Source organism: Ovis aries, chromosome 10 (assembly GCF_016772045.2).
Source record: "Ovis aries strain OAR_USU_Benz2616 breed Rambouillet chromosome 10, ARS-UI_Ramb_v3.0, whole genome shotgun sequence".
Taxonomy (NCBI): Eukaryota; Metazoa; Chordata; class Mammalia; order Artiodactyla; family Bovidae; genus Ovis; species Ovis aries.
In genome coordinates this window covers 71,226,522-71,254,473 of record NC_056063.1, presented here as the reverse complement: position 1 = coordinate 71,254,473, position 27,952 = coordinate 71,226,522, and the positions used below count along the sequence as shown (strand labels likewise).

The following is a 27,952-nucleotide window of genomic DNA, read 5'->3' as shown; positions in this document are numbered from 1 at the left end:
ATACCTCAACATAATAAAAGCTATATATGACAAACCCACAGCAAACATTATCCTCAATGGTGAAAAATTGAAAGCATTTCCCCTAAAGTCAGGAACAAGACAAGGGTGCCCACTTTCACCGCTACTATTCAACATAGTTCTGGAAGTTTTGGCCACAGCAATCAGAGCAGATAAAGAAATAAAAGGAATCCAAATTGGAAAAGAAGAAGTAAAACTCTCACTATTTGCAGATGACATGATCTTCTACATAGAAAACCCTAAAGACTCCACCAGAAAATTACTAGAGCTAATCAATGAATATAGTAAAGTTGCAGGATATGAAATCAACACACAGAAATCTCTTGCATTCCTATACACTAATAATGAGAAAGTAGAAAAAGAAATTAAGGAAACAATTCCATTCACCATTGCAATGAAAAGAATAAAATACTTAAGACTATATCTACCTAAAGAAACTAAAGACCTATATATAGAAAACTATAAAACACTGATGAAAGAAATCAAAGAGGACACTAATAGATGGAGAAATATACCATGTTCATGGGTTGGAAGAATCAATATAGTGAAAATGAGTATACTACCCAAAGCAATTTACAATTTCAATGCAATCCCTATCAAGGGATAAGATTTTAAACAAAGGAAAAGATGGCTTAAGACAGATTTCAGCTCTGAGATAGAACTCTGGGAAACCTTGAATGAATATGAGAGGAAATCCAAGGTACAAGGGCAGAGGGAATGGAAGGGTGGAGGTGATGGGGGCAGGGCGGGGGGAGGACTGGCTTTAGGACTCATTCATCTCACCCTCCTCCCCACCTCTCAGTCAAGGGCTCACTCAGCAGTCAGGGGGCTGGAGATGGAGGCACGACAAACCTTCTCATACCCTCAGCCCTGATCTTTTGGGGTAAGTGAGTGAACAGTTCTCAGAGGTTGAAGGGTAGGACTCAGGGACAACCAGTCCTTCCTTCCCCTTCCTTCCCTGGGAGTGGATGAGAGATTTGGACACTGTGAAATGTGTGATGTCCCTATTTAAGTGGCTTGTTTGGGGGTGCAGAGTAGCAATCACTTATACAAAGAGACACAACATGTGTTTCCCTCAAGTTGAGTTTCCATTCACAGCCTTGACCTCAGAGCCTCAGCATATCAGAGAACCAGCCAGAGTGAGCCCCCAAGGAACATCTCCATGGCACATTCATCCTGGGAGCCTCTTTCACACACACAGGACAGGCTTTGTGCGAATCACAGCAACTGGCTGTCGGCCATGCTCTTCCTAAACTTCCCAGTTCTTTTCTCCCTTCTCCCTTCTCTCTCCAACCTAAAAAAATATTTAAGAACCCCACATAATCAGCTTCTTTCAGTTCAGTCACTCATTTGTGTCTGACTCTTTGCAAACCCAAGGAATGCAACATGCCAGGCTTCCCTGTCTATCACCAACTCCCGGAGTTTACCCAAACTCATGCCCATTGAATCAGTGACGGTATCCAACCATCTCATCCTCTGCCATCCCCTTCTCCTCCCACCTTTAATCTTCCCCAGCATCAGGGTCTTTTCCAATTAGTCAGTTCTTCCCATCAGATGGCCAAAGTTTGGAGCTTCAGCATCCAGTGACTATTTAGGACTGATTTCCTTTAGGGTGGACTGGTTGGATCTCCTTGCAGTCCAAAGGGATCTCAAGAGTCTTCTCCAACACTACAGTTCAAAAGCGTCAATTCTTTGGCACTCAGCTTTCTTTATGGTCCAGCTCTCACAACTATACATGACTACTGGAAAAAACATAGCTTTGACTAGACAGACCTTTGTTGGCAAAGTAATGTCTCTGCTTTATAATATGCTGTCTAGGTAGGTCATAACTTTTCTTCCAAGGAGCAAGTATCTTTTAATTTCATGGCTGCAGTTACCATCTGCAGTGATTTTGGAGCCCCCCAAAATAAAGTTTCTCACTGTTTCTATTGTTTATCCATCTATTTGCCATTAAGTGATGGGACTGGATGCCATGATCTTTGTATTTTGAATGTTGAGTTTTAAGACAGCTTTTTCAATCTCCTCATTTACTTTCAAGAGTCTTTTAGTTCCTCTTCACTTTCTGCTAAAAAGGTGGTGTCATCTGCATATTGATATTTCTCCCAGCAATCTTGATTCCAGCTTGTGCTTGTTCCCACCCAGCATTTAGTATGATCTATTCTGCATATAAGTTAAATAAGCAGCATGACAATATACAGCCTTGATGTACTCTTTCCCAATTTGGTAGCACCATGTCCGGTTCTAACTGTTGCTTCTTGACCTGCATAGAGATTTCTCAGGAGGCAGGTCGGGTAGTCTGGTATTCCCATCACCTGAAGGACTTTCCACAGTTTTTTGTGACCCACACAGTCAAAGCCTTTGGCATATTCAATAAAGCAGAAGTAGATGTTTTTTTCTGGAAATCTCTTGCTTTTTCTATGATCCAATGGATGTTGACATTTTGATCTATGGTTCCTCTGCCTTTTCTAAATCCAGCTTGAACATCTGGATGTTCTCAGTTCTCGTACTGATGAATCCTCACCTGGAGAATGTTGACCATTAATTTGCCAGCATGTGAGATGAGTGAGGTTGTGCAGTAGTTTGAGCATTCTTTGGCATTGCCCTTCTTTGGGATTGGAATGAAAATTCAACTTTTCCAGTCCTGTGGCCACTGCTGAGTTTTCCAAATTTGCTGGCAGACTGAGTGCAGCACTTTCACAGCATCATCTTTTAGGATTTGAAATAGTTCAACCAGAATTCTATTACCTCTACTAGCTTTGTTCATAGTGATGCTTCCTAAGGTCCATCTGACTTCACATTTCAGGATGTCTGGCTCTAGGTGAGTGATCACACCATCATGGTTATCCAGGTCATTAAGATTTTTTTTTTTTCATGGTTCGGTGTTTTCTTGCCATTTTTTCTTAATATCTTCTGCTTCTGTTAAGTACACTCTGTTTGTGTCCTTTATTGTGTCCATCTTTGCATGAAATGTTCCCTTGGTATCTTTAATTTTCTTGAAGAGCTCTCTAGTCTTGCCTATTCTATTGTTTTCCTTTATTTTTTATTTTTATTTATTTTTTTTGCATTTATCAATTAGGAAGGCTTTCTTATCTCTTGTTGCTGTTCTTTGAAATTCTGCATTCAGATGGGTATATCCTTCCTTTCTTCCTTTGCCTTTAGCTTCTCTTCTTTTTTCAGCTAATTGTAAGGCCTCTTCAGACAACCATTTTATCTTTTCACATTTCTTCTTCTTGGGGATGGTTTTGATCACAGCCTTCTGTATGATGTTACGAAGCTCCATCCATAGTTCTTCAGACACTCTATCAGATCTAATCCCTTGAATCTATTTGTTACTTCTATTGTATAATCATAAGGGATTTGATTAGGTCATATCTAAATGGTCTAGTGGTTTTCCCTATTTTCTTCAATTTACATCTGAATTTGGCAATAAGGAGCTCATGGTCTGAACCACAGTCAGCTCCTGGTCTTGTTTTGTTGACTATATCGACTTCTCTGTCTTTGGCTGAAAATAATTTAATCAATCTGATTTCAGTGTTGACCATCTGGTCATGTCCATGTGTAGAGTCATCTCTTGTGTTTTGGGAATTGGGTGTTTGCTATGACCAGTGTGTTCTCTTGGCAAAACTGTGTTAGCCATTGCCCTGCTTTGTTTTGTACTCCAAGACCAATTACTATTACTCCAGGTATCTCTCAACTTCCTACTTTTGCATTCTGCTCCTCTATGATGAAAAGGACATTTTCTTTTGGTATTAGTCCTAGAAGGTCTTGTAGGTTTGCATAGAACCATTCAACTTTAGCTTCTTTGGCATTAGTGGTTGGGGCATAGACTTGGATTAGTGTGATATTGAATGGTTTGCCTTGGAAACGAACAGAGATCATTCTGTTGTTTTTGAAATTGCACCCAAGTACTGCATTTCAGACTCTTTTGTTGACTATGAGGGCTACTCCATTTTTTCTAAGGGATTCTTGCTCACAGTAATAGAGGAAATGGTCATCTGAATTAAATTCAGTCATTCCCGTCTATTTTAGCTCACTGATTCCTAAAACGTTGATGTTAACTCTTGCCATCTTCTGTTTGATCACTTCCAATTTACCTTGATTCATGGACCTAACATTCTAAGATCCTATGTAATATTATTATTTACAGCATCAGACTTTTCTTCCATCACCAATCACATCCACAATGGGGCATTGTTTTCTCTTTGGCTCTGTCTCATCATTCTTTCTGTAGTTATTTCTCCACTCTTCATACTGAGCAACTACCAGCCTGGGGAGTTCGTCTTTCACTGTCATATCTTTTTGCCTTTTTCATATTGTTCATGGGGTTCTCAAGGCAAGAATACTGGAGTGGCTTGCCATTCCCTTCTCCAGTAGACCACGTTTTGTCAGAAATGTGGATGAAAGCAGCTTCCATTTGAAAAGAAAGATCTTTTGCCTCCAACAGTGATTGTCAGTTGGCAACAGGGTGGAATCACCTGTGGGGTTTTATTAATAAAAAGTGTTGATTCCTGCCTCCCCTCTTCCGAGATTCTGATTTAACTGAGATGACTACTCAGCACTGGGATTTTATAGAGCTCCTCTGGTGATTCAAATTTGCAGCCAAGTTTACAAACCACCAGGCTTTGTCATATTGAGAATATAAAGGACTGTACCTGGAGGAGATAACTGAATATACAGGGACCAGGTGATTCTGCAGGAGCAAGAGTGTGCGTTTCTGTGTGTGGAGGGTGCGGTGAATAAGGGTGAGGCAAAGCTCTCTTTGAGAGGTGAGGCCCCACCTCTCTTGCCTGCTGTGAGGCCTGCCTGGTCCCTCATCTATGACCTTTCCATGCGCCTCACCAGGACGCGTGGATTCTGCTGCCCCCTGGTGGTGATTTTCAGTATGGTACAGTTGTCCCTGAAGGTTTCATACAAGCCTCTCCTCAGTTCATTACAAATCTGTGAGCACGATTCCCTCACATCCCAAAGATGTGGTCTGCTGGGAGGGAAATCCTGGGAACCATACACAAGGAGCAGCTTGGCAGTAACTTCAGGAGTCGCTCTTGCACAGGAAAGCTCAGGGAGCTCTAGGTCACTGACCAAGCACAGGTCTGGCACATGCCTCTGACTGGAGCCTTCCTGTGCCTGCAGTTTGAGGAAATTGATCTTAACAGCCAGTGGCAAGTGCCTGTGATATCAAGCATCAGGAAGTGCAGAGGTGTAAGTCGACAAGCTTCACAGTAAACAGCAACAGTCCTGCTGTGTATTCTGCCCTCCTGTATAGCAAAGATGTGTTTTTACTTATTACCATGTTTACCTGTAACACAAGCCTAGAGGGTGTTAGGATCCCCATCTCACAGATAAGGAAGCAAGCTTACAGAGCTTAAGGAAATTGCTCATGGTCATACGACTCGTAACTGACAGATGCGGCCTCTGAGCCCAGGCAGGTGGGACCACACAGTGTCCCTGCTCCTCCCGTGTCCTGGCAGGACCTGGAGTTCTCTCCTGTCCAAAGATCATCCCACTGGCTTCAGCCCGACTCCCCGGGTGGGTCCGAGTGATCCCTCCAGGTGCCCATAGCCACTTTGCTCCTATTACCCCTGACTCTGGTCCTTCACTCTGCAGGGTTGCCCCGAGAGCCCCACATTCAGCAGGAGGACATTCTTGCCTCATTCTGGCAGCTTCTCCCTGCAGCCAGCTCCTGGGGGTGGGATCAGACCAGGTTGTGAGGGCTCATGAGAGAAGGAGGAAGGGGGTGGGCTCATGGTCAGCACCTTTCTGTGACCTGGGACCTCCCTCTCTCTCCCTGACACTTCCCGCCACTTATGGCAGCTCCCCTCTGTGCTCCTCTCCTACCACCCCCATTACAAGTGCTCCTGTAGCTCTGCTGCGGATCAGAGTCACAGGGGAGGGGTCAGAATGCAGAGTCCCAGGCTCCATTCCCAAAGATCTGATCCAGGAGGTCACACAGTGGGGCCTGGGAATTTGAATTTTTATCAAACATCCTAGTGGATTGGGGGATTGGGATGCAGGGGATCCTGTGAGCACTCTGAGAAACATTTAATAGACCTGCCCACTCACATCTGTGAGCCCTGGGTCAAAAGTACAAATGAAGACCATAGGGTATTTTTAAATATTTGTGGAGAAAAGGGAACCCTCCTACACTGTTGGTGGGAATGCAAACTAGTACAGCCACTATGGAGAACAGTGTGGAGATTCCTTTAAAAATTGCAAATAGAACTACCTTATGGCCCAGCAATCCTGCTGCTGGGCATACACACCGAGGAAACCAGAATTGAAAGAGACACATGTACCCCAATGTTCATCGCAGCACTGTTTATAATAGCCAGGACATGGAAATAACCTAGATGTCCATCAGCAGATGAATGGATAAGAAAGCTGTGGTACATATACACAATGGAGTATTACTCAGCCATTAAAAATAATTCATTTGAATCAGTTCTGATGAGATGGATGAAACGGGAGCCGATTATACAGAGTGAAGTAAGCTAGAAAGAAAAACACCAATACAGTATACTAACACATATATATGGAATTTAGAAAGATGGCAATGACAACCCTGTATGCAAGACAGGAAAAAAGACACAGATGTGTATAACGGACTTTTGGACTCAGAGGGAGAGGGAGAGGGTGGGATGATTTGGGATAATGGCATTCTAACATGTATACTATCATGTAAGAATTGAATTGCCAGTCTATGTCTGACGCAGGATACAGCATGCTTGGGGCTGGTGCATGGGGATGACCCACAGAGATGTTGTGGGGAGGGAGGTGGGAGGGGGGTTCATGTTTGGGAACGCATGTAAGAATTAAAGATTTTAAAATTAAAAAAATAAAACACACACACACATATATATATATATATATATATATATATATATATATATATATATATATTTAACAATTATAAATCAATCTACACCTTCCTAACTATTAATACCTGGCAGACTGGGATTTTGGACACTGAGCTCCAAGCCAGAAGGTAGGACAGTAGAGGGAGGGGCCATCCCAGCCCCCAGCCCTCCCCCTGCTTTTCCCACCTCTGGCTCTGACCCTCTCTGTGTCCTGAGGAATCTACTGCTCAAGCAAGAGCACTCCTACACTTCAAGTTCGAGCTCACTCTTCCCACCCATGAACAGCTGTATCTTGACCACCTGTCGAATTAGGACATGGGCACTGGGAAGAAGGCCTGCATTGGCGCTGGGAGCAGGGGTTCTGGGGTCCAGGTGCTCAGAGCATGGCCTGGAGTGGGCGGGGCTCCAGGTAGCCATGCCCCCTGGTCCTCTCTGGCTGCACCTGGGGAGGGTGAAACCACAGGATGATGGAGCAGGGCCTCGAAACCAGTGCTTCTCTAACTGTACTGTGAGCAGGACTCACCTGGGATCTGGAGATTCTGAGTCAGGAGGTCTGGGATAGAGAAAAGATTCTGTGTCCTAACTGCCTCCCAGGACAGCTGATGCTGCTGGTCCACAGGCCAGAGCTCTGGAGCAGGGTGGGCAGAATTTTCTGTAAAGGGCCTGGAAGTACATTTCCAGACTTTGTGGGTCTTATGGTTTCTGTTCAGGAAAACATCTACTTCTGCTTCATTGACTACCCTAAAGCCTTTGACTCTGTAGATCACAACAAATGAGAAAACTTAAAGACCACCTTACCTGTCTCCTGAGAAACCTGTATGCAAGTCAAGAAGCAACAGTTAGAACCAAACATGGAACAACTGCCTGGGTCAAAATTGGGAAAGGAGTATGACCTGTATATTGTCACCTTGCTTATTTAACTTATATGAAAAACAATGTTTGTATATGTATAACTGAATCACTGTTGTACAGCAGAAATTAAGATATTGTAAATCAATGATACTTAAGTAAATATTTAAAGAAGCAAGAAAAAAAAGTCAAGGGTGTCAGTAGCTTCACTATTAATAATATTTACTCTGGTTACTTACTTAGCCAGGTGTTTGCCAGACTTTTCTACTTTGAAAATACAATTCTTTTCTAAATAATTAATCTGAGAAGATACTTTGAGTCTATGAAAATGCTGTGTCTCCCCCAACCCATAAACATTCACCATATATTCAGACAATGATGAATTTTTTCTGAATTATTTATGACAAGGATGGCTGCTATATGGTACTTTTCTGTCAATCTGTATACATTTGTGAGTTGACCTTCTATTGCAAAAAAGGGTTTTTTTCCTACTATCTATTTTGCGTCTTATAGGAATCAGTATAAACTCATGGATATCTAAAATATTTTTAGTGTTGTAAAAATGTAGGGTTTAAAAGTCCTCAGTCCTCTGTTTATCATTATTTACTTATGACATTTCTAATGTGATAAAAACTCCATCACAGATACTCATTTTTGTCTAGATAATCTGAAAATTTTAATTTTAAAATGTTTTTCCTGTGATGTCCTCCAGAATTAAATATGATAAGCTTTCGAATTAAACACTGGTTTGGAATACCCAAAGCTTTCATCTATTGGGATGGATACTTGTGAGCATGTTTGCTGATTGAAAGAGTGAATTTTCAGGATTATCCAATGTAAACTTCTTGTAGAACATTCCTAGTGTATCTAAGTCTTAATCTTCAGTTCAGTTCAGTCACTCAGTCATGTCCAACTCTTTGTGACCCCATGAATCACAGCATGCCAGGCCTCCCTATACATCACCAACTCCCAGAGTTCACTCAGACTCACATCCATTGAGTCAGTGATGCCATCCAGCCATCTCATCCTGGATCATCCCCTTCTCCTCCTGCCCCCAATCCCTCCCAGCATGAGTCTTTTCCAATGAGTCAACTCTTCGCATGAGGTGGCCAAAGTTCTGGAGCTTCAGCTTTAGCATCATTCCTTCCAAAGAAATCCCAGGGCTGATCTCCTTCAGAATGGACTGGTTGGATCTCCTTGCAGTCCAAGGGACTCTCAAGAGTCTTCTCCAACACCGCAGTTCAAAAGCATCAATTCTTCGGCACTCAGCCTTCTTCACAGTCCAACTCTCACATCCATACATGACCACAGGAAAAACCATGGCCTTGACTAGACGGACTTTAGTTGGCAAAGTAATGTCTCTGCCTTTGAATATGCTATCTAAGTTGGTCATAACTTTTCTTCCAAGGAGTAAGCGTCTTTTAATTTCATGGCTGCAATCACCATCTGCAGTGATTTCGGAGCCTCCAAAAAGAAAGTCTGACACTATTTCCACTGTTTACCCATCTATTTCCCATGAAGTGATGGGACCAGATGCCATGATCTTCGTTTTCTGAATCTTGAGCTTTAAGCCAACTTTTTCACTCTCCTCTTTCACTTTCATCAAGAGGCTTTTTAGTTCCTCTTTACTTTCTGCCATAAGGGTGGTGTCATCCACATATCTGAGGTGATTGATAGTTCTCCCAGCAATCTTGATTCCAGCTTGTGTTTCTTCCAGTCCAGCACTTCTCATGATGTACTCTGCATAGAAGTTAAATAAGCAGGGTGACAATATACAGCCTTGACATACTACTTTTCCTATTTGGAACCAGTCTGTTGTTCTATGTCCAGTTCTAACTGTTGCTTCCTGACCTGCATATAGGTTTCTCAAGAGGCAGGTCAGGTGCTCTGGTATTCCCATCTCTCTGAGAATTTTCCATAGTTTATTTTGATCTACACAGTCAAAGGATTTGGCATAGTCAATAATGCAGAAATATATGTTTTTCTAGAACTCTCTTGCTTTTTCCATGATCCAGCAGATGTTGGCAATTTGATCTCTGGTTCCTCTGCCTTTTCTAAAACCAGCTTGAACATCAGGAAGTTCACGGTTAACGAGCCTGGCTTGGAGAATTTTGAGCATTACTTCACTAGCATGTGAGATGAGTGCAACTGTGCGGTAGTTTGAGCATTCTCTGGCATTGCCTTTCTTTGGGATTGGAATGAAAACTGCACTTTTCCAGTCCTGTGGCCCCTGCTGAGTTTTCCAAATTTGCTGGCATATTGAGTTCAGCAATTTCACAGCATCATCTTTCAGGATTTGAAATAGCTCAACTGGAATGCCATCACCTCCACTAGCTTTGTTCGTAGTGATGCTTTCTAAGGCCCACTTGACTTCATATTCCAGGATGTCTGGCTCTAGATGAGTGATTACACCACCATAATTATTCGGGTCATGAAGATCTTTTTTGTACAGTTCTGTGTATTCTTGCTACTTCTTCTTAATATCTTCTGCTTCTGTTAGGTCCATACCATTTATGTCCTTTATCGAGCCCATCTTTGCATGAAATGTTCCCTTGGTATCTCTAATTTTCTTGAAGATATCTCTAGTCTTTCCCATTCTGTTGTTTTCCTCTATTTCTTTGCATTGATCACTGAGGAAGGCTTTCTTATCTCTCCTTGCTATTCTTTGGAACTCTGCATTTAGATGCTTACATATTTCCTTTTCTCCTTTGCTTTTCGCTTGTCTTCTTAACCTTGGTTCATATTAAAATATCATCCAATCCCAGTTTGACTCCTAAGGCAAGTCAGATGGGCCTGGAGTACAGATGGAGGTCTCATAGGGCTGGGACATGCGATTCCTTCTAATAATGTTATTTTTTAGGTCTAAATTAAAATAAATATATATTTCTCACAGTTTTCAACACACATTGCTGTTTTAGTTTTTGGAAAAAAGAAGCACTTTCCTTAGAACATAAGGTTAAAAAACAAAAGCTCACTTAATCCACATTCTTTCTGTCTTTAAAGGAAAATTAACAGCTTACACTTAAAACCTTGTGTTTAAAAAAATTCTGAAGGTTTTAAAGGTGCCTATTGTGCTTCCAGGGACCTTCTTCAACAATAGGACCATGCTGTTGATTCAGCAATAAAATTGGTAAAATATATGCACAGTATTGTTTTTAGACTTGATTAAAAAAAAAAACTTTAAACTTGAACAGGAATCTAATTATTCCTAACTTTTTATGCTATTAAAAGTATAGTAAGGCCTTTTGAAAGCCTGTGTGCTCTAATTTTAAGATGAATATTATGGTAACCATTAATAAAGAGGATAGGGCTGGAGAGGATAGTACCAACTGACAGATAATCACATATCCAGCATTGTTCAAAAGCAGTGTTTCTCACCTGTCTGGGATTAAATATCACTTTTATTTAACTTTACATTTTCAGCCCATTGCAACCTAATCAATGACCCACTGTGCATGGCTAGTGTGCAGCTCAGCCACGGGCCCCTCCCCCGCCCCACAAGTGCAACCCTCACACTGGTCCCCGGGGAGTTCAGGATCCCACCCATCCTGACAGTGGATGTCACAGCAATACAGGGTTATGAGTTTCTAGCTCTTGAATTTCCTGTGCTTATTTCCAACCGGGTTACAAACAGGTCAGGGACTGGCACTAGAGCACAGACCACACTGTCACTGTCACAATTAATCTTTGCAGCAGCCCTCTGAGAATCATACTACCCCCAACTCACCTTCCAGACAAAGAACCTGAAGCACAGTGGGCTTCCCAACCTTAAGAGCCCACACTTACCAGCTAGCAGAACTTGAATCCAAACCGTCAGTACCCAGAGGAGCCAGGATTTGTCCCGACTCCAGAGCTTGTGCCCCTCCCCATGTGCTTGTGTCATTTTAACTACACGTGGAGGAGGAGCAGTCTGGTTTAGGCCATCACATGAGGGCCTCCTCAAGTACACCTTCTACAGCCTACAAACCTCCTTCATCCACACCCATCCTGTTCTCTCCTGGTGATAAGAATCTCCAAGGTCAGTGATTCCACCCTGTGTCTTTGGATGCTCTTAGGTCATCCATCATCCCAACCAAACCAATGGTTCAAGAGCAGGAACTGTATTCATTTTCCAGACAAAGAAGCTGAGATTCAGAGGTTGAGATTCTAACCCAAGCATGTAACCAAGACTAAGTGGCTGTAGGGTGTCCAGAGTCTATTTTGTCAAGGATGGTGCCATTCCAATGTCCTGGCACCTTGGCTGGTTACTGCTTGCCCACACCCACACTGCTAGTGAGTAGTAGAGAAAGGACACATCAGTGTGACTGGCTCAAAAACCAGGGCTTTCTGTTACCCCAGGCTACCTCTTAATATCTCAAAGTTATAAAGTTGAGAAGGAAGGCTTGCTCTCAGTTATCATTTGTTCATTCCACAAACATTTACTGAGCAGCCTCTGTGCACAGATACCCTGCTGGAAGACAAAATCAAACAGTGAACAGGGCGCAGTTTCAAGTCTTTTTCTCACTTAGTTTAGTGAGAAAATAGACCACATGTGAACACTCACAGTCAGGGCAGGCCACATGCAGAATAGAAAGAACAGGCCCCTTGTTTAAAAACAAAGTCTCTCAAGATGGTGACAACAGGACACTAACCAAGCATGGTTCAGTTTAACACGAGAAGGGGGCAGGGTAACACACAAATCCGAGTTACCTAGGATGATGACTGATCTTAATGTGACTTCCTAGAAGAGGCGACAACTGGGCTGACCCTGGACAAGGAGGATATCTCCCCTACATGGACCTTCTCATCTATTTTTTAGACCAGAGGGTATTCAGGTGAATCACTGAGTCATCATTTTGACTTAAACATCAGTCATCAAGAGTTTCTCCCACAGTACACCCTCATCATCTACCTCTGGAGCTGTGATACATGCTGAGGGGGGACATGGAGATGTGCTGTCCTGACCTCCCTTCAGGGACTTGTTGTCCAACAGCTGGAAGTGCTGCCAGTGGGCAACCTTAAACCACCAGCCCCTCTGGGGGCAGCCTGCGTGCAATGACCCATCCGGGTGGAAGTATAAAGTCCTGGTCATTGGATATGTCAGGATAACCCTGAGGGGCCGTTGTCACTCCAGACCCCCATAGAGTCAGCTCGGGTCATCTGGCCAGTGATCCAGCTTGATCCTTCCCTCTGCCTTACCCTGTTTCTTCCCTCCTGATTCCACAGTTTTGATCCCAAGGGCAACCCTGATACAGATCCCAGCACTAAATTCCATCCGAGTCTGCATCCCAGAGAGCCAGCCTGCAACACGTATCAGAAAACATTCCATTATTTGGGGAGGATTTTTATTGAAAATTACTGGTTACACATGTACCAGTTAACATTTTAACATTAAATGTTAACATTTTAAAAACTCCCAATAAAATACAAAATGGTAGAAACAAGGACCTTCCGTGTGAATGTAGTTAACTTTGGTTGAAAATTCACAATCTAATGTTGTCTCACCAAATGAAATTAAGTTATATATTAATAACAAAAGAGAAATATATGTTGAACCACATGAAAATGCCATTTTATAGCTTATAAAAAGACTGAATGTCAGCAGTTCTACATGGTTCAATCTAAAAGAAAAAATCCAGTAGCATTTGAAATTTAGAGAACATTATACTTATGAACAACCCATGGGTAAAAGATATAGTTAATGAATTAAATTAGGAATTAGAAAATACATGGCTATTGACAGCAGTGAGTACCAAAATTTACAGGTTGCTGCTAAAGTGGATCTTAGGAAAAAAAGTCAACTTTATATACTTATTTTAGAAAAATGATGATATTACTAATCTCTTTTCAATTTAAGAATTTAGAGGAAAAACCTCAATGTTAAGGAAAAGTTGAAGGAAATAAAGAATGATATGATGAACTAGGGGAAAAAAGAGCATCAGTCAAGCAGAAAGTTGATTCTTTGAAAACAGGAAAAAGTTATGCAAGATTATTCATAAAAAAGAAGGCTAAAAGAAAATTAAAAAGCAAAAAGAACACAGAGATGCTGCAGATATTAAACATACAAGATATTGTGAATAAATTTATGTCAAGCAAGCTCAAAGCTCACAGGAAACAGATTCCTCCTAGAAAAATGAAACTTATCAAAATGACTCTGCAGAAATAACACACTGAAGAGGAAGCACATAATTACCAAAAGTTCCCCAGACAGTGTGGCTGCACAACACTGTGAATGTGATTAATGCCACTGGATTATGTGACTAGAAACGGTTATATGGTAAATTTTATGTTACATATACTTTAGCACAATTTGTAATATTAAAAAAAAATAAAATCCTCTATCTAGAAGATAGTCAACACACGTCTGTCCTTCATTAGCAAACCCCCTAGAAGGGCTCCTATTTTGAGAAAGCATATTTTCTCTTCCTTCTCTTTTAGAACATATGATATTGTCCTTCTGTATTTAACCATATATCTATTTTTTTTAAGGGAACACCTCTCTCTCCTATGATGTCACTTAAACTATAGTATATTGTATGTTTTTCCTATCAGTTTTCTCTGTAGCATTTTAACCAGAGGTCTTTTGGTGGAAAAATGGATCCTAGTCATGTTAAAGGAAGTGGACACAAAACAGCAACTTCACACAGTCTTCAAGTAAACAGAACCCCTGATGTAATTGGAAAGTAATAGGTAATTCTGGGAACAGTAAAAATACATCTGTGACAATTTTGTCTCAAATCTTAGAAAATGAGATTAGCTCTGGAGTCTCTCAAGACACAAAACCTGGAAGATAGCTTTTATTGGTGGCCTGCACCTCTGATTTGGATAAGAAAGTGAGTAATTTAACATTTTAATAAACATAATAAATCCATTTTCAAGAGCTTGAAATCATTGAGTGAAGTTGGAGAACTAACATCTTGTAATGTGTAAATATTTGTTGCTGATGTAAAACAAGTAGATATAGTTTATGCAGTGCAAAACCGATTGGAAAAAAGCCTTCGGAATAGACACGAACTCATGGTAGAATCACAGTGCTGACTCAAAAATTGTTGCGGCTGAGGGCTGTCCACTGGAAACATTCATAACCACAAGGTCACTGTGGGTAACATCTGGCTATCTCCTTTTGAAGTACACCTGAGGGAGAAAAAGACAAAAACGACATGTTTAAAAGTTTTAAAGTCCTCCTCCTGAGGCAACACATTTCTAGGTTTCCTTCTTCATGTGAAGCAATCATATCACTATTGGAGGCACAGTTCTTTTTTTTTTTAATATAAATTTATTTATTTTTTTAAACCAGGGCTGTATTTATTCTATGGAGGAAACAGCCCCATTAAAACCCTCAGTGGGGCTGGATGTAATGCCAAATAACCTGTAGATCTACTAGATTTCTGGTCATTCTGATTCACAGATATGCTTTATCACTACAGTAAATTGATAAGCAAAATCATTTTATTCCCTGAACTAAATTAAAAACAGGGTAACAAAGAGGATAGGAGATCTAGCATCTGAACAGGGTTTGCCATTTTCACACATAAAAGGAGCACAACAGATTTGGATGTTAATGCTGCTGCTGCTAAGTCGCTTCAGTCCTGTCTGACTCTGTGCAACCCCATAGATGCCAGCCCACCAGGCTCCTCCGTCCCTGGGATCCTCCAGGCAAGAACACTGGAGTGGGTTGCCATTTCCTTCTCCAATGCATGAAAGTGAAAAGCGAAAGGGAAGTTCCTCAGTTGTGTCCAACTCTCCGCAATGCCATGGACTGCAGCCTACCAGGCTCCTCCGTCCATGTGCTTTTCCAGGAAAGAGTGCTGGAGTGGGCTGCCATTGCCTCCTCCATTGGACTGGCATATATGTGTGAAATATCCTGGTGCGGATATTTAATTTGTGTGGCAAAGCAGTTATAGGGCCTATAGAAATGTGACCTGTGGATAGTGGGTCTCAAGAATGAAAAGAAAATCAAATGCTTTAACAATGACTCAACCAAGAGGTTTCTCTAAAATGTAAGATGATACCCAATAGTAGGACAGATCTCTGCCAGACCTTTGAGCTCTTGAATTCTACCAAATTCTAGCTGAACTGGAAGAGATACACGTTTTCTCAGTGTATAATCAGAACACAAAGGAAAGGAAGTGCTGTCAAGTTCCACAATCATCAGTTTTTAGTAGCTGTGTTGTATCTTGGTTCCTTACAGATGTACATAACAAGATAAAATAATGTCAGGGCTTGTGAAGCCTTATCTCTGAATATGTTTGGGCAAAAAAGGACTTCAAGTGTAACTCTTTATCCTCAAAGAAGAATGTGAAAAGTTTCATTTGAGTCTTTAAAACAGAAAATGTATCATCTATCAGAGGCTGACTTGTGTCACAAACTGGGTTGCCTAGACACATGATTCCAGATCTCTTTTACAGAACCTGACTGCAAGTGCATTTGTGGGCGCTGTAAACAGAGTTATCATGAGAGAGAATGAACTTCACACACGAAACAGAAAAGCACTAGGACACCTACCTTCACAGCAAGTGCACTTTCTTACTCTCTTGTTGCTAACGTAACCTGCTACCCCCAAACAGCTCTGCACATGAAATGCTATATATTTAAATGTCACTTAAGGAGAAAGATAAACCCTCCAAGAATGCTTGGGCCCACTGGCTGAAATCTGAAGCTATTTCCATTGTAATGGAAGCACTTAAAAATAAAGCCTTTGGTGGGAGTGCGGGGCGGGGTGGGGTGGGGTGGGGGGTGGGGTAGTTAATTGCATATCGTCACCCTCCTCCATTTTATTAGGCTAGACATATTTGGTGATTGTATGCTTATGTACTTTTTTGGTGAAACTAAAAACAGTTAAAGTAACCAAAGAAAATTCATGTCATTTTCTACTCCTTAATATTCTTTCCAAAATCATCTGTTTCCTTTCTCCATAACCCTTCTCAGTACAATTTTTTATAAAGAATATATTATTTCTAGCAACTTTTAACTGAAAAGGACTTTGTTTCATGGTCTGAAATACCTGACCTGAATACTGCAAAGGATCTTCAGCAGTTGGGGGCCCCTGATTCAGAGTCTCAAAAGCGACCTAGAAGAACTATGGGTATATTTGTTTTATTATTGGGAGGCAAGGTTTCTACCTACAGCCTTTTATAAAATGATCCCACTTTTATACCGTTAAATGCTCTATATCCTCAAAGCACTTAAGCATCTGCTCTCTCATCTGATCCCTGTGATAAGTGTGAAGAAGCCAGCAGGGCTCTAATCCTGCTCTACACACAGGTGAGGACCTGAGGCTCAGAGACCTTGGGGGACACAGGCCACGTGGATGCTAAGTGCCTCCTCCATCTATCCAACTGGACCAGGCTCCTAGAGCTAGGATATGAGAATTTTATAACTTCTGGGCTGTATTAGGTGATTTCACAAATAGACAAAATGACACCTCTGTTACACACTGGGAACAAAGAAACTTCAAAACACCTCAACCTGATCTGCTTCGTCACAGAACACAATGGATGACAGGCATTTATTCTTGGAGCTGAACTGTGTCCCCTCTGAAAGGCTGTTGCTGAACACAAAAGATGCCATGATTCTTGGCCTCCAGAGGAGAAGAATTCAATTTGGGGCCAGTGATGAAGCCTGATCACTCAGAGATTTTGTGTAATAAAGTTTCATTAAATTAAGAGATAGAGAAAGCTTCTGACATAGACCTCAGAAGGGGGCAGAAAGAGTGCCCCCTGCTGGTCTTTAGGTGGATGTTATATAGCTACTAGTCGTAGCAGTGTTAGTTGCTCAGTCATGTCCAGCTCTTTGCGACCACATGGACTGTGGCTTGCCAGGCTCTTCTTTTTATGGAATTCTCCAGGCAAGAGTACTGGAGTGGATGGTCATTCCCTTCTCCAGAGGATCTTTCTGACCCAGGGATCTAACCCAGGTCTCCTGCATTGCAGACAGATTATTTACCATCTGAGCTACAGGGAAGATCCACATAGCTACTAGCAGTCTGCTAATTAGAGAAAGGAAATGTCTTAAAACTCAGAGACTGGTATCAGGCCCCTCACACAACATGCATTTTGAGACAACATTGGCACAAGATGAGTTGTCCCTGGCCATAAAATGATTGACATGAATCTTGAAGAAAGGCACGTTTCTAAGCAAATGTAGTCTCATTGACATAGCTTAAGAGAACATTTGAAAGAGTAAACATTCTGGTTTCTCAAGTCCATTCTGAGTCTTAGGGGGAACTGACTTGAAGACAGAATCTAGGATAAATACATAGTTCATTAACATAGCTTAAGAAAAACATTTCCATAAGAAAAATGCATTGGTTAGCTCAAGGTTTGAGAAAAGTTCAAGTGGAACCAGGTATCCTATGGTAACAGAATTTTAAAAGAAATCTCCTTCTAAATTTGTATCATTTCAGTTCAGTTGCTCAGTCCTATCCTACTCTTTGCATCCCATGGACTACAGCATGCCAGGCTTCCCTGTCCATCACCAACTCCTAGAGCTTACTCAAACTCATGCCCATTGAGTTGCTGATGCCATCCAACTATCTCATCCTCTGCCATCCCCTTCTCCAGCCTTCAATCATTCCCAGCATCAGGGCCTTTACAAATGGGTCAGTTCTTCACATCAGGAGGCCAAAGTATTGGAGTTTCACCTTCAGCATCAGTCCTTCCAATGAATATTCAGGACTGATTTCCTTTAGGATGGACTGGTCAGATCTCCTTGCAGTCCAAGGGACTCTCAAAAGTTTCAACACCACAGTTCAAAAGCATCAATTCTTCTGCAATCAGCTTTCTTTATTGTCCATCTCTCACATCCATATATGACTACTGGAAAAACCATAGCTTTGACTAGACGGACCTTTGTTGTTAAAGCAATGTCTCTGCTTTTTGATGTGCTGTCTAAGTTGGTCATAACTTTTCTTCCAAGGAGCAAAGAAAGTGAATTTGAAGTCACAGTGGTGTCTAACTCTTTGCGACCCCGTGGACTCTAGCCCACCAGGCTTCTTCATCCATGGCAAGAATACTGGAGTGGGTTGCCATTTCCTTCTCCAGGGGATCTTCCCGACCCAGGGAATGAACCCAGGTCTCCCACATTGCAGGCAGATGCTTTAACCTCTGAGCCACCAGGGAAACTCCAAGGAGCAAGCATCTTTTAATTTCATGGCTGCAGTCACCATCTGCAGTGATTTTGGAGCCCAAAAAAAAGAAAGCTTGTCATTGGTTCCATTGTTTCCCCATCTATTTGCCATGAAGTGATGAGACGAGATGCCATGATCTTAGTGTTCTCAATGCTGAGCTTTAAGTCAACTTTTGGGCTCTCCTCTCTCCTCATCAAGAGGCTCTTTAATTCTTCTTCACTTTCTGCCATAAGGGTAGTGTCATCTGCATATCTGAAGTTATTGATATTTCTCCCAGCAATCTTGATTCCAGCTTGAACTTCATCCAGTCCAGTATTGATCATGTACTCTGCATATAAGTTAAATAAGCAGGGTGACAATATACAGCCTTGATGTACTGCTTTACCAATTTGGAAACAGCCTGTTGTTCCATGTCCAGTTTTTACTGTTTCTTCCTGACCTGCATATAGATTTCTCAGGGAGCTGATCAGGTGTTCTGGTGTTCCCATCACTTGAAGGATTTTACACAGTTTGTTTTGATCCACAGAGTCAAAGGCTTTGGAATAGTCTATAAAACAGAAGTAGATGTTTTTTGGAACTCTCTTGCTTTTTCGATGATTCAGCGGTTGTTGGCAATTTGATCTCTGGTTCCTCTGCCTTTTCTAAATCCAGCTGCTTAAACATCTGGGAATTTATGTTTCACATCCTGTTGAAACCTGGCTTGGAGAATTTTGAGCATTACTTTGCTAGCATGTGAGATGAGTGTAATTGTGCAGTAGTTCAAGCATTCTTTGCTATTGCCTTTCTTTGGGATTGGAATGAAAACTGACCTTTTCCAGTCCTGTGGCCACTGTTGAGTTTTCCAAATTTGCTGGCATATTGAGTGTAGCACTTTCATAGAATCATCCTTTAGGATTTTAATTAGCTCAACTGGAATTTCATCACCTCCACTAGCTTAGTTCTTAGTGATGCTTCCTAAGCCCCACTTGACTTTGCATTCCAGGACACCTGGCTCTAGGTGAGTGATCACACCATCGTGATTATCTGGGTCATGAATATCTTTTTTGTATAGTTCTTCTGTGTATTCTTGCCGTCTCTTCTTAATATCTTCTGCTTCTCTTAGGTCCATACCATTTCTGTCCTTTATTGTATCCATCTTTGCATGAAATATTCCTTTGGTATTTCTAATTTTCTCAAAGAGATATCTAGTCTTTCCCATTCTATTGTTTTTCTCTATTTCTTTGCATTGATCACTGAGGAAGGCTTTCTTATCTCTCCTTGCTATTCTTTTGAACTCTGCATTCAAATGAGTATATCTTTCCTTTTCTCCTTTGCCTTTAGCTTCTCTTGTTTTCTCAGCTATTTGTAAGCCCTCCTCAGACAACCATTTTACCTTTTTGCATTTCTTTTTTGGCAGATATAAATTTGTATAGAGAAGGGGGAAACATATAACACTAGTAGTTTGATTCTTCCTGCAGCTTATGAGAGAGAGAAAAAATTTCTGACACTTGCAGCCTACTCCCTCTGTTTGGAGACCCCTGGCCTTCCTTCCTCTAATTTTACATGTTGAAGTCCTAACCCCTCCAGTATCACAGAATGTGACTGTATTTGGAGACAGTGTCTTTAAAGAGGCAATGAAGTTAAAATGAAATCATACAGGTGAGTCCTAATCTAACAGACTGGTGCTCTCATATAAAGAGACCAGGACACAGGCTCACACAGAGGGAAGAGCATGTGAGACATAGAGAGAAGATGGTATCTGCAAGGCAAGGAGAGAGACCCCAGAGGAAAGCAACCCAGGTGACACCTTGACCTCAGACTTCCAATCTCCAGGGCTGTAAGGATATAAGTTTCTGCTGTTTAAGTCACCTACTCTGTGGTCTTTGTATGACAGCCCTAGCAAACTACAGCCCCATTTAGGTTTATGTATCTAAAAGGGACTTTCTCTACTATTTCAAGGATTATCCAAAAGGATAAATCAGACAGTGTCAGCTCACCTGAGCTATGAGTTCAAGAAATGTGATGTGGAAGCACCTTCTCCCAGATGTTAAGAATTTCTTTTCAGATGAATGAATTCTGTTCTATTAGAGTGAGAACCTTGTGACTTAGGTTAACCCTCCTGGTATTATAGCTCTGAATTATACATTGATATCTGATGCTTGCACATTCAAAAAACTGATAATCTGACAGTTTATCCTCCTAAGAGGATATAGAGTATGCAGAAAAAAAAGTCAATATGGTACAAAAATTAAGAAATGTATTTCCTTCTGTAGAGGGACCTGAACTAGTGGCAGGACTGAAATCCAAGAGTGAGGTTCTGTCACCCTGTGAACTTCAGTGACTGGCCCTACCTTGGCGACCAGGTGACAGGAGCAGTGTTCCCAGGCTCGACACAGAACACAGTACCTAGTATAGCACCCAGCCTCCCCAGCAATTCCCCTTCTGTGCTCCCTGGACCAGCTCTGTGACCTTGGGTGAGCCCTGTACACACTCTCCTTATCCATGACATGGGATAAAAATGGACCATCATGAGATTAAGTGAAATCATACATGTGAGAACTGTATAAAACAAATTATAAAGAACTATACATATGTAACTTACCATTAACATTGTTACAGTAGGTGCAGGATTACCAGACCTGGAATCACAAGATTTCTAATTCTATGACCTATGTCTGCTTCAGTATGTATGTTACACTTGATTTAAAATATTTACTAAAAGACCAAATTTATAATTCTGTGTTTGCTGCAGACTAGCTTAACACCAGTTATATACATAGGGCCACCCTCCTTCTAAAGCACCTTAGTTTCCTCATCTGTACAAAGAGAGGGTTGAATCCTATTATCTTATTATCTGGACCAATCTAAAATTCTGTGTTCTATTTCTCATTATCGAATGTCATGATGATATAGTTTTAAAATGAATACTTTGACATACAGGTGGGAACACCTCTTTTTGATGTGAAATGCCTAAGGGTTTGGGAGATTTCTGGCTCTCTAGGTCTCAGGACGGATAGTCTGACTGGGAGACACTCTAGTGGATAAAAGCACTCTGTGAATTTCAGCCATAAAAAGAATACCCTTGTTCAGCTTCTCAACATTTGCACACAATGTGAGTACTCATGAAAAGTTCAAAACACAGACTTCCCTCTCCCTAAACCTAAGCATGAGCTCTAACTCTGTCAGCTCTTCAGCCAGCTCTGGGACCCAGGAAGTCTCCTATCTGATGAGCAGCGGAAGGCCCTGCTCTGCATTTCCTCATTTCTAGAGAGGACTGAGAGGAGACGGTGAGGAACTCAGGCCACATTTTAGATAAATCTTTCTTATACAAGTACTTAAGATACTGGGACATGTTTACTTTAAGACATTTTAAATATAACAAAAATACTCATTCTATTTACAAATGAAAATCTGGGAAAGGCAGAAGAGTATGAAAAATGGAAAATATATCCATAATTTAACATCCAGAAATAAATTTTTGATGGGGAAACCACATCCCACCCTGAGCCACACATGTTAAGGGGTAAGAACACCAGACCTTCCCTCCTTCCCTCTGTCTTCTCATCATCTCCAATCCCACTCCCACCTGGTTCCAGAAAAAATTACAGATAGCTGCATGACAGTGGCTAAGCCTCTTAAACCAGACCTTGGTTACCACTACACTTCTGTTAGGAAGATACCATGTGACCTGAATGTTACTCACTGAGCCCCTTCCTCACACCACGTACAGAGCTTAGTGCCTCACACACCTCATCTCTGAGAATTTGCTCTGTAACCTTCAGGCACCATTCAGACTACAGTGTGAAGGTATTGTGATTTCTTGATTTGTCCTGATGACAATTTCATCTTCTAGAAAGTAGAGGAAGCATGGGGGTGGGGCGCAAATGGACCTAATTCTAAACAACAAAGAATTAGGAAGAAAGTGATAATACCAGGTAAGAGTTTTCTTTACAGGTTAGGAAACAGAAGAGACCTATACCTTTCTCTAGAAGATCTTCCTAGAATCAAAATATTCCAAGTTTTTTCCCCTTAAACTCTCAAATTTCCTGGATATTCCTTGACAGAACCTGATTCACAAATGTGCTGAGCACCAATCAGAATGAATTTTAAAGGTCTGAAAAATGAGGGTGTTCAGTGCTCCATGAGAATCTCAATTTAGAGTCTGAACATGTGGAAAGTCAAATCCAAAAATCTCTTTCTCAGGCACAGGTGTGTGCACACAGAAGGGTGCACACATCCTGACCCCACCCCCAGCACCGCTGCAGATTCTAAACAGACCTGCCTTCCACCTGCCACATGTTAAGACCCAGTCATGAAGCTTCCTCTCTGGTGGCTTCTAATTGAAAAGAGCACAGAGTGCTTGTTCCCAGACGCTTGGTGGAGATCCTATGAAGAGTGAATCCTGGAGGCGAATTTTAGTTACAGCTTCCTGCAGCAGCCTCACCTATTTTGCCCTTTTGGTGAGGACAGCAGCCTCCGCCTCACCCAGTTGTTGCACCATCTTGTAAAATAGGCTGTTTCTATTTTGTAGCAAATTACGTGGCCGACTATCTTCTTTCCATGTCCCTGAATCCAAAACCTGTTAACAGCAGAAAGAAACCCATTAGCATACAATATTCCCCAGTAACATAACTCAGAGAATATTTCAAAAAGGGGCAGGTCAGGGAGAATTTGGGTAGTAAGGACTGATATTTAAATGTTTGATTACTCTGTTTTACTAGGGATACAAAGGCCCAGCCTGACCTTTCATCATTATATGGTTATAGAAAAGGAAAAAAATGAAAAGTTTAGAATATAGTAACTGGAACTGAACAGTCTGTAGCATTGTATATTCTGCCCAGGGCCTTTGGGGTTGCTATCATTAGTTAGTGCTTTTAGCTCTCAGAGTCTGACTTTTGAGGACTATTTATACAGATACACAGAGTTGGGAAATGTCTTGATTCAAGAAAATCAGACTACATTTATCTAAAAAGTTGGTTGACATCATACAAACCACATGGCAGTGTCCTGACAACAAATTAATTGTCAAGTTGATTTGACAATCTGAGCAATATTTTGGGGGAAAAAAGTAAATGCTTCTGGAATTTCCTTAGGGTCCTGGATTATGTCAGCCCCTACTGGAAGGACTAATGCTGAAGCTGAAACTCCATTACTTTGGCCACCTAATGGGAAGAGCTGACTCACTGCAAAAGACCCTGATGCTGAGAAAGACTGAAGGCAGGAGGAGAAGGGGAAGGCAGAGGATGAGATGGTTGGATGGCATCACCTATTTAATGGACATTAGTTTGAGCAAATTCCAGTAAGTAGTGAAGGACAGGGTAGTCTGGAGTGCTGCAGTCCATGGGGTTGCAAAGAGTCTGAAACTGAGAGACTGAGCAACTGAATAAGAGGGCCAGAATCCCTTGTCCAAGAGGTTAAGATGCTTCTTGATATTGGCTGTAGCTGTCGTTTATTATTATAAGAGTGGAAGGCTGGCAAAAAGAGCTGCTATATAAGCAGCTTTTGCAGAACTGCTCTGCACAGAAGGAATTTCTAGAAATCCAGTTTTCTTTTTGGATAAGACTATAAAAGCAAATAAGAAATTGAGCTCCAAATTGAAGTGATCACAGCCTGTGCAGCACATGGGGCAGCCCAACCTGGACTGCCTAGGATCTGAATCTGTTTTCACAAATTACCTTTATTTGCTTCTTTCTCTTTCTTTCTTAAGCTGCCTGCCTTTCACCCCTTTTATTGCTCATTAATAAACCTGCTAATTGGAAATTGAAAGCGAGAGGAAGGGGCTCTTAACTTTGCCTTTCTACTTATGAGTGACCTTGGTTAATGGTTATGGAGGAAGAAAAAGTACCTGAAATAACTGACCCAAATAATAATAGAACTACAAAAGCAGTTCTGATGTTACTGCTGCTGCTGCTAAGTCACCTCAGTCATGTCCGACTGTGCAATCCCATAGACGGCAGTCCACCAAGCTCTGCCGTCCCTGGGATTCTCCAGGCAAGAACATTGGAATGGGTTGCCATTTCCTTCTCCAATGCATGAAAGTGAAGTTGCTCAGTCGTGTCCAACTCTTCACGACCCCATAGACTGCAGCCTACCAGGCTCCTCCATCCATAGGATTTTCCAGGCAAGAGTACTGGAGTGGGGTCCCATTGCCTTCTACGGTTCTGATGTTAATTGGAATTTAATTCATTTAGGTCATATTTAGAGTAAATGTATCTAAAGAGAATATGTGGTATGGGCTTACCTGGAGGCTTAGTGGTAAAAGAATCTGCCTGCCAATGCAGGAGTCACAGGTTTGATCCCTAGTCTGGGAAGACCCCACATACTGTGGAGCAAATAAGTTCATGCACCACAACTACTGAGCCCACATGTCACAACTACTGAAGCCTGAATGCCTAGAGCTTGTGCTCCACAACAACAGAAGCCTCTGCAAGGAGAAGTCTGCACATTTGCCGCAGCTAGAGAAAAGCCCACACAGCAACGAAGACCCAGCACAGCCAAAAATAAATTAATAAAATTATTTTCTTGAAAAATAAGAGAATATGCTGGAACTCTATAAAAGACGCAAGTTATTTTTTCCACACATAGGTATTGCAGTTAACTTAATCTTTTTTATTTAATTGGAAACATTTTTTAAGTCTCACAAAAGGCATATTCCTATTAATCTTTTGTTTATACTGTGAATCATTGTTAACAGCAGCTTTCTCAAAAGAGTCCAAGAATAATTGAATGTCTCATCTACATAATGAATTTTCTATATACCAATTGGGCATGCCCAATTTAGATGCCCTGAACGTGCAATTTTACTTAAGTATAGCATAATAGAACATAACTGCTCCTCCTGATGTTGAAGAGCAAAAACTGCAGTTTTGAAACACAGGTTTCAAAATATCTATGTTCAATTAATCTACAAAAGTTTAGGTAAAAATATATATTGACGAAAAGACAGTCTCTTTGCTAGACAGTACTGAGAAAGCTGCATACCTGGAAAAGAATGATATCAGAATACTCCCTCATACCACACATAAAAATAAACTCAAAATAGATTAAAGACCTAAGATAAGACGGGGTACTATTAAAAACAGGAAAACACAGGCAGAAAACTCTTTGACATAAATTGTAGCAATATTTTCTTATATCAGTCTCCCAAAGAAAAGAAATAAAAGCAAAAATAAACTGGATCTAATTAAACTTAAAAGGCAAGACTCACATTAGGGGATACAAGAGCTAAGATGGGACATAGACTGAAAAGTGGCCAGAAACAGAATTTTACCAACTTAGCCTTTACATTTACTAGCTTGATCAAAGACTCTAGATATTTCAGAACAAATAAACATAAAGCAAATCTAAATGTTCTTTGTGTACAGAAAAATAGGTATAGTTTTAGATTTTTAACATCCCTTATAAGAATAACGTATAATTTCCCACTATGCCCCCACTCTTTCTGTAACACAAGTTAAACTATAAACTAAATCACACATTCAAATTGGTGTGATAATAATCCCTGAACCCCAGGATCTCTCCAGGAACCCCAACCTTGAATTACTTATCAAGCTCTAGTAGGTTAAATAAAAACACATTATGTTAGACAAATGAGTTACATAAGCCCAATGAAGACATGTTTATCAAACCTGTTTATGTGTAGATATTCTTGGTAGCTGTCTAGACATAAAAATTAAATGGACCCACTGCAAAATAACTTTATCCATTTCACTGGCAAGATGCCATCAGTGAAAAGGAGGAATGCAAGGAGATGTGGGCGAGTGCACAGAGAGGTGGGAGGCAGGAGAGGATGGAGTTAGAGCCTGATAAGAAATGATGACAACAATAGAGAGCGAGCCCCATTTATCAACAAGTAGAGTTGCAAGGGAAAGATCTGTGTCATATCTCTGTTTCTGGTCACCAGGTGATGACACAGGGACCGCTGTCCAAACTTGCATCATGGGCCCCTCATTGATAACATGGGTGCCCGTGATTTTCTCAGTGACGGGGCAACGTGAAAAGTATTAACTCAAAATCCTTTCCTAGATATTGAAATAATAAATTAGTCTCTCACCAGGGAGGTGATGAAGGCTGGGTTATAGTCACCTCCACAGTCACTTTCCAAAATCTGCTGCCTTTGCACAGAAGCACCCCCCTCTTAAAATATCTCTTCTTCCCAACTGTGCTTTCTACCTCCATAATAGTTATTTTCCTTTGAAAACTTGAGTGAAACCTTTTTTCAGTTTTTGAAGGAGTTTTCTCTTTTATTTTATTATTATTTTTACTTTACAATATTGTATTGGTTTTGCCATACATCAACATGAATCCGCCACAGGAGTACACATATTCCCAATTCTGAACCTCCCTCCCACCTCACTCCCCATACCATCCCTCTGGGTCATCCCAATGCACCAGCCCCAAGCATCCTGCGCACTGCATTGAGCCTAGACTGGCGATTCATTTCTTATATTATATTATACATGTTTCAATGCCATCCTCCCAAATCATCCCACCCTCTCCCTCTCCCACAGAGTCCAAAATATTGTTCTATACATCTGTGTCTCTTTTGCTGTCTCGCATACAGGGTTATCATTACCCTCTTTCTAAATTCCATATATATGCATTAGTATACTGTATTGGTGTTTTTCTTTCTGGCTTACTTCACTCTGTATAATAGGCTCCAGTTTCATCCACCTCATTAGAACTGATTCAAATGTATTCTTTTTAATGGCTGAGTAATACTCCATTGTGTATATGTACCACAGCTTTCTTATCCATTCATCTGCTGATGGACATCTAGGTTGCTTCCATGTCCTGGCTATTATAAACAGTGCTGCAATGAACACTGGGGTATACGTGTCTCTTTCAATTCTGGTTTCCTCGGTGTGTATGCCCAGCAGTGGGATTGCTGGGTCATAAGACAGCCACTATGGAGAACAGTGTGGAGATTCCTTAAAAAACTGGAAAGAGTTTTCTCTTCTGAAATATTCTAATTGCAGCCATGTAGGCTTCTGAAAAAAATGTTCCATGAAGGTGAAAAACAGAATCTAAGTAAAACTCTAGTTAGACATGAGCTGTTTTGTACTTTCCAGGTGGGGATGTTACAACAGTTTCTGGTTTTGATTTCCCTGGGGAAATTTCTACTGAGAAGAGGTTTGTGTTGAGG

General features: G+C 41.2%; 1 protein-coding gene across 2 annotated transcripts in view; it reads right to left on the bottom strand.

Annotated features, from left to right (window-relative positions):
• Positions 1 to 27,952, bottom strand: part of LOC106991387 (ATP-binding cassette sub-family C member 4-like) — a 589,015-nt gene that overhangs the window by 224,114 nt on the left and 336,949 nt on the right. The window contains exons 30-31 of one of the 2 annotated variants that reach the window (XM_042255004.2): positions 23,252 to 23,386; positions 13,032 to 14,834 (exon numbers count right to left, since the gene is read on the bottom strand). The exons of the other annotated variant lie outside the window; for it this stretch is intronic. Coding sequence (XP_042110938.2) covers positions 23,252 to 23,386 — 135 coding nt within the window. The 3' untranslated portion in view covers positions 13,032 to 14,834. Of the gene's footprint in view, positions 1 to 13,031; positions 14,835 to 23,251; positions 23,387 to 27,952 lie in introns of those variants that run through there. 2 annotated transcript variants of the gene reach the window in all.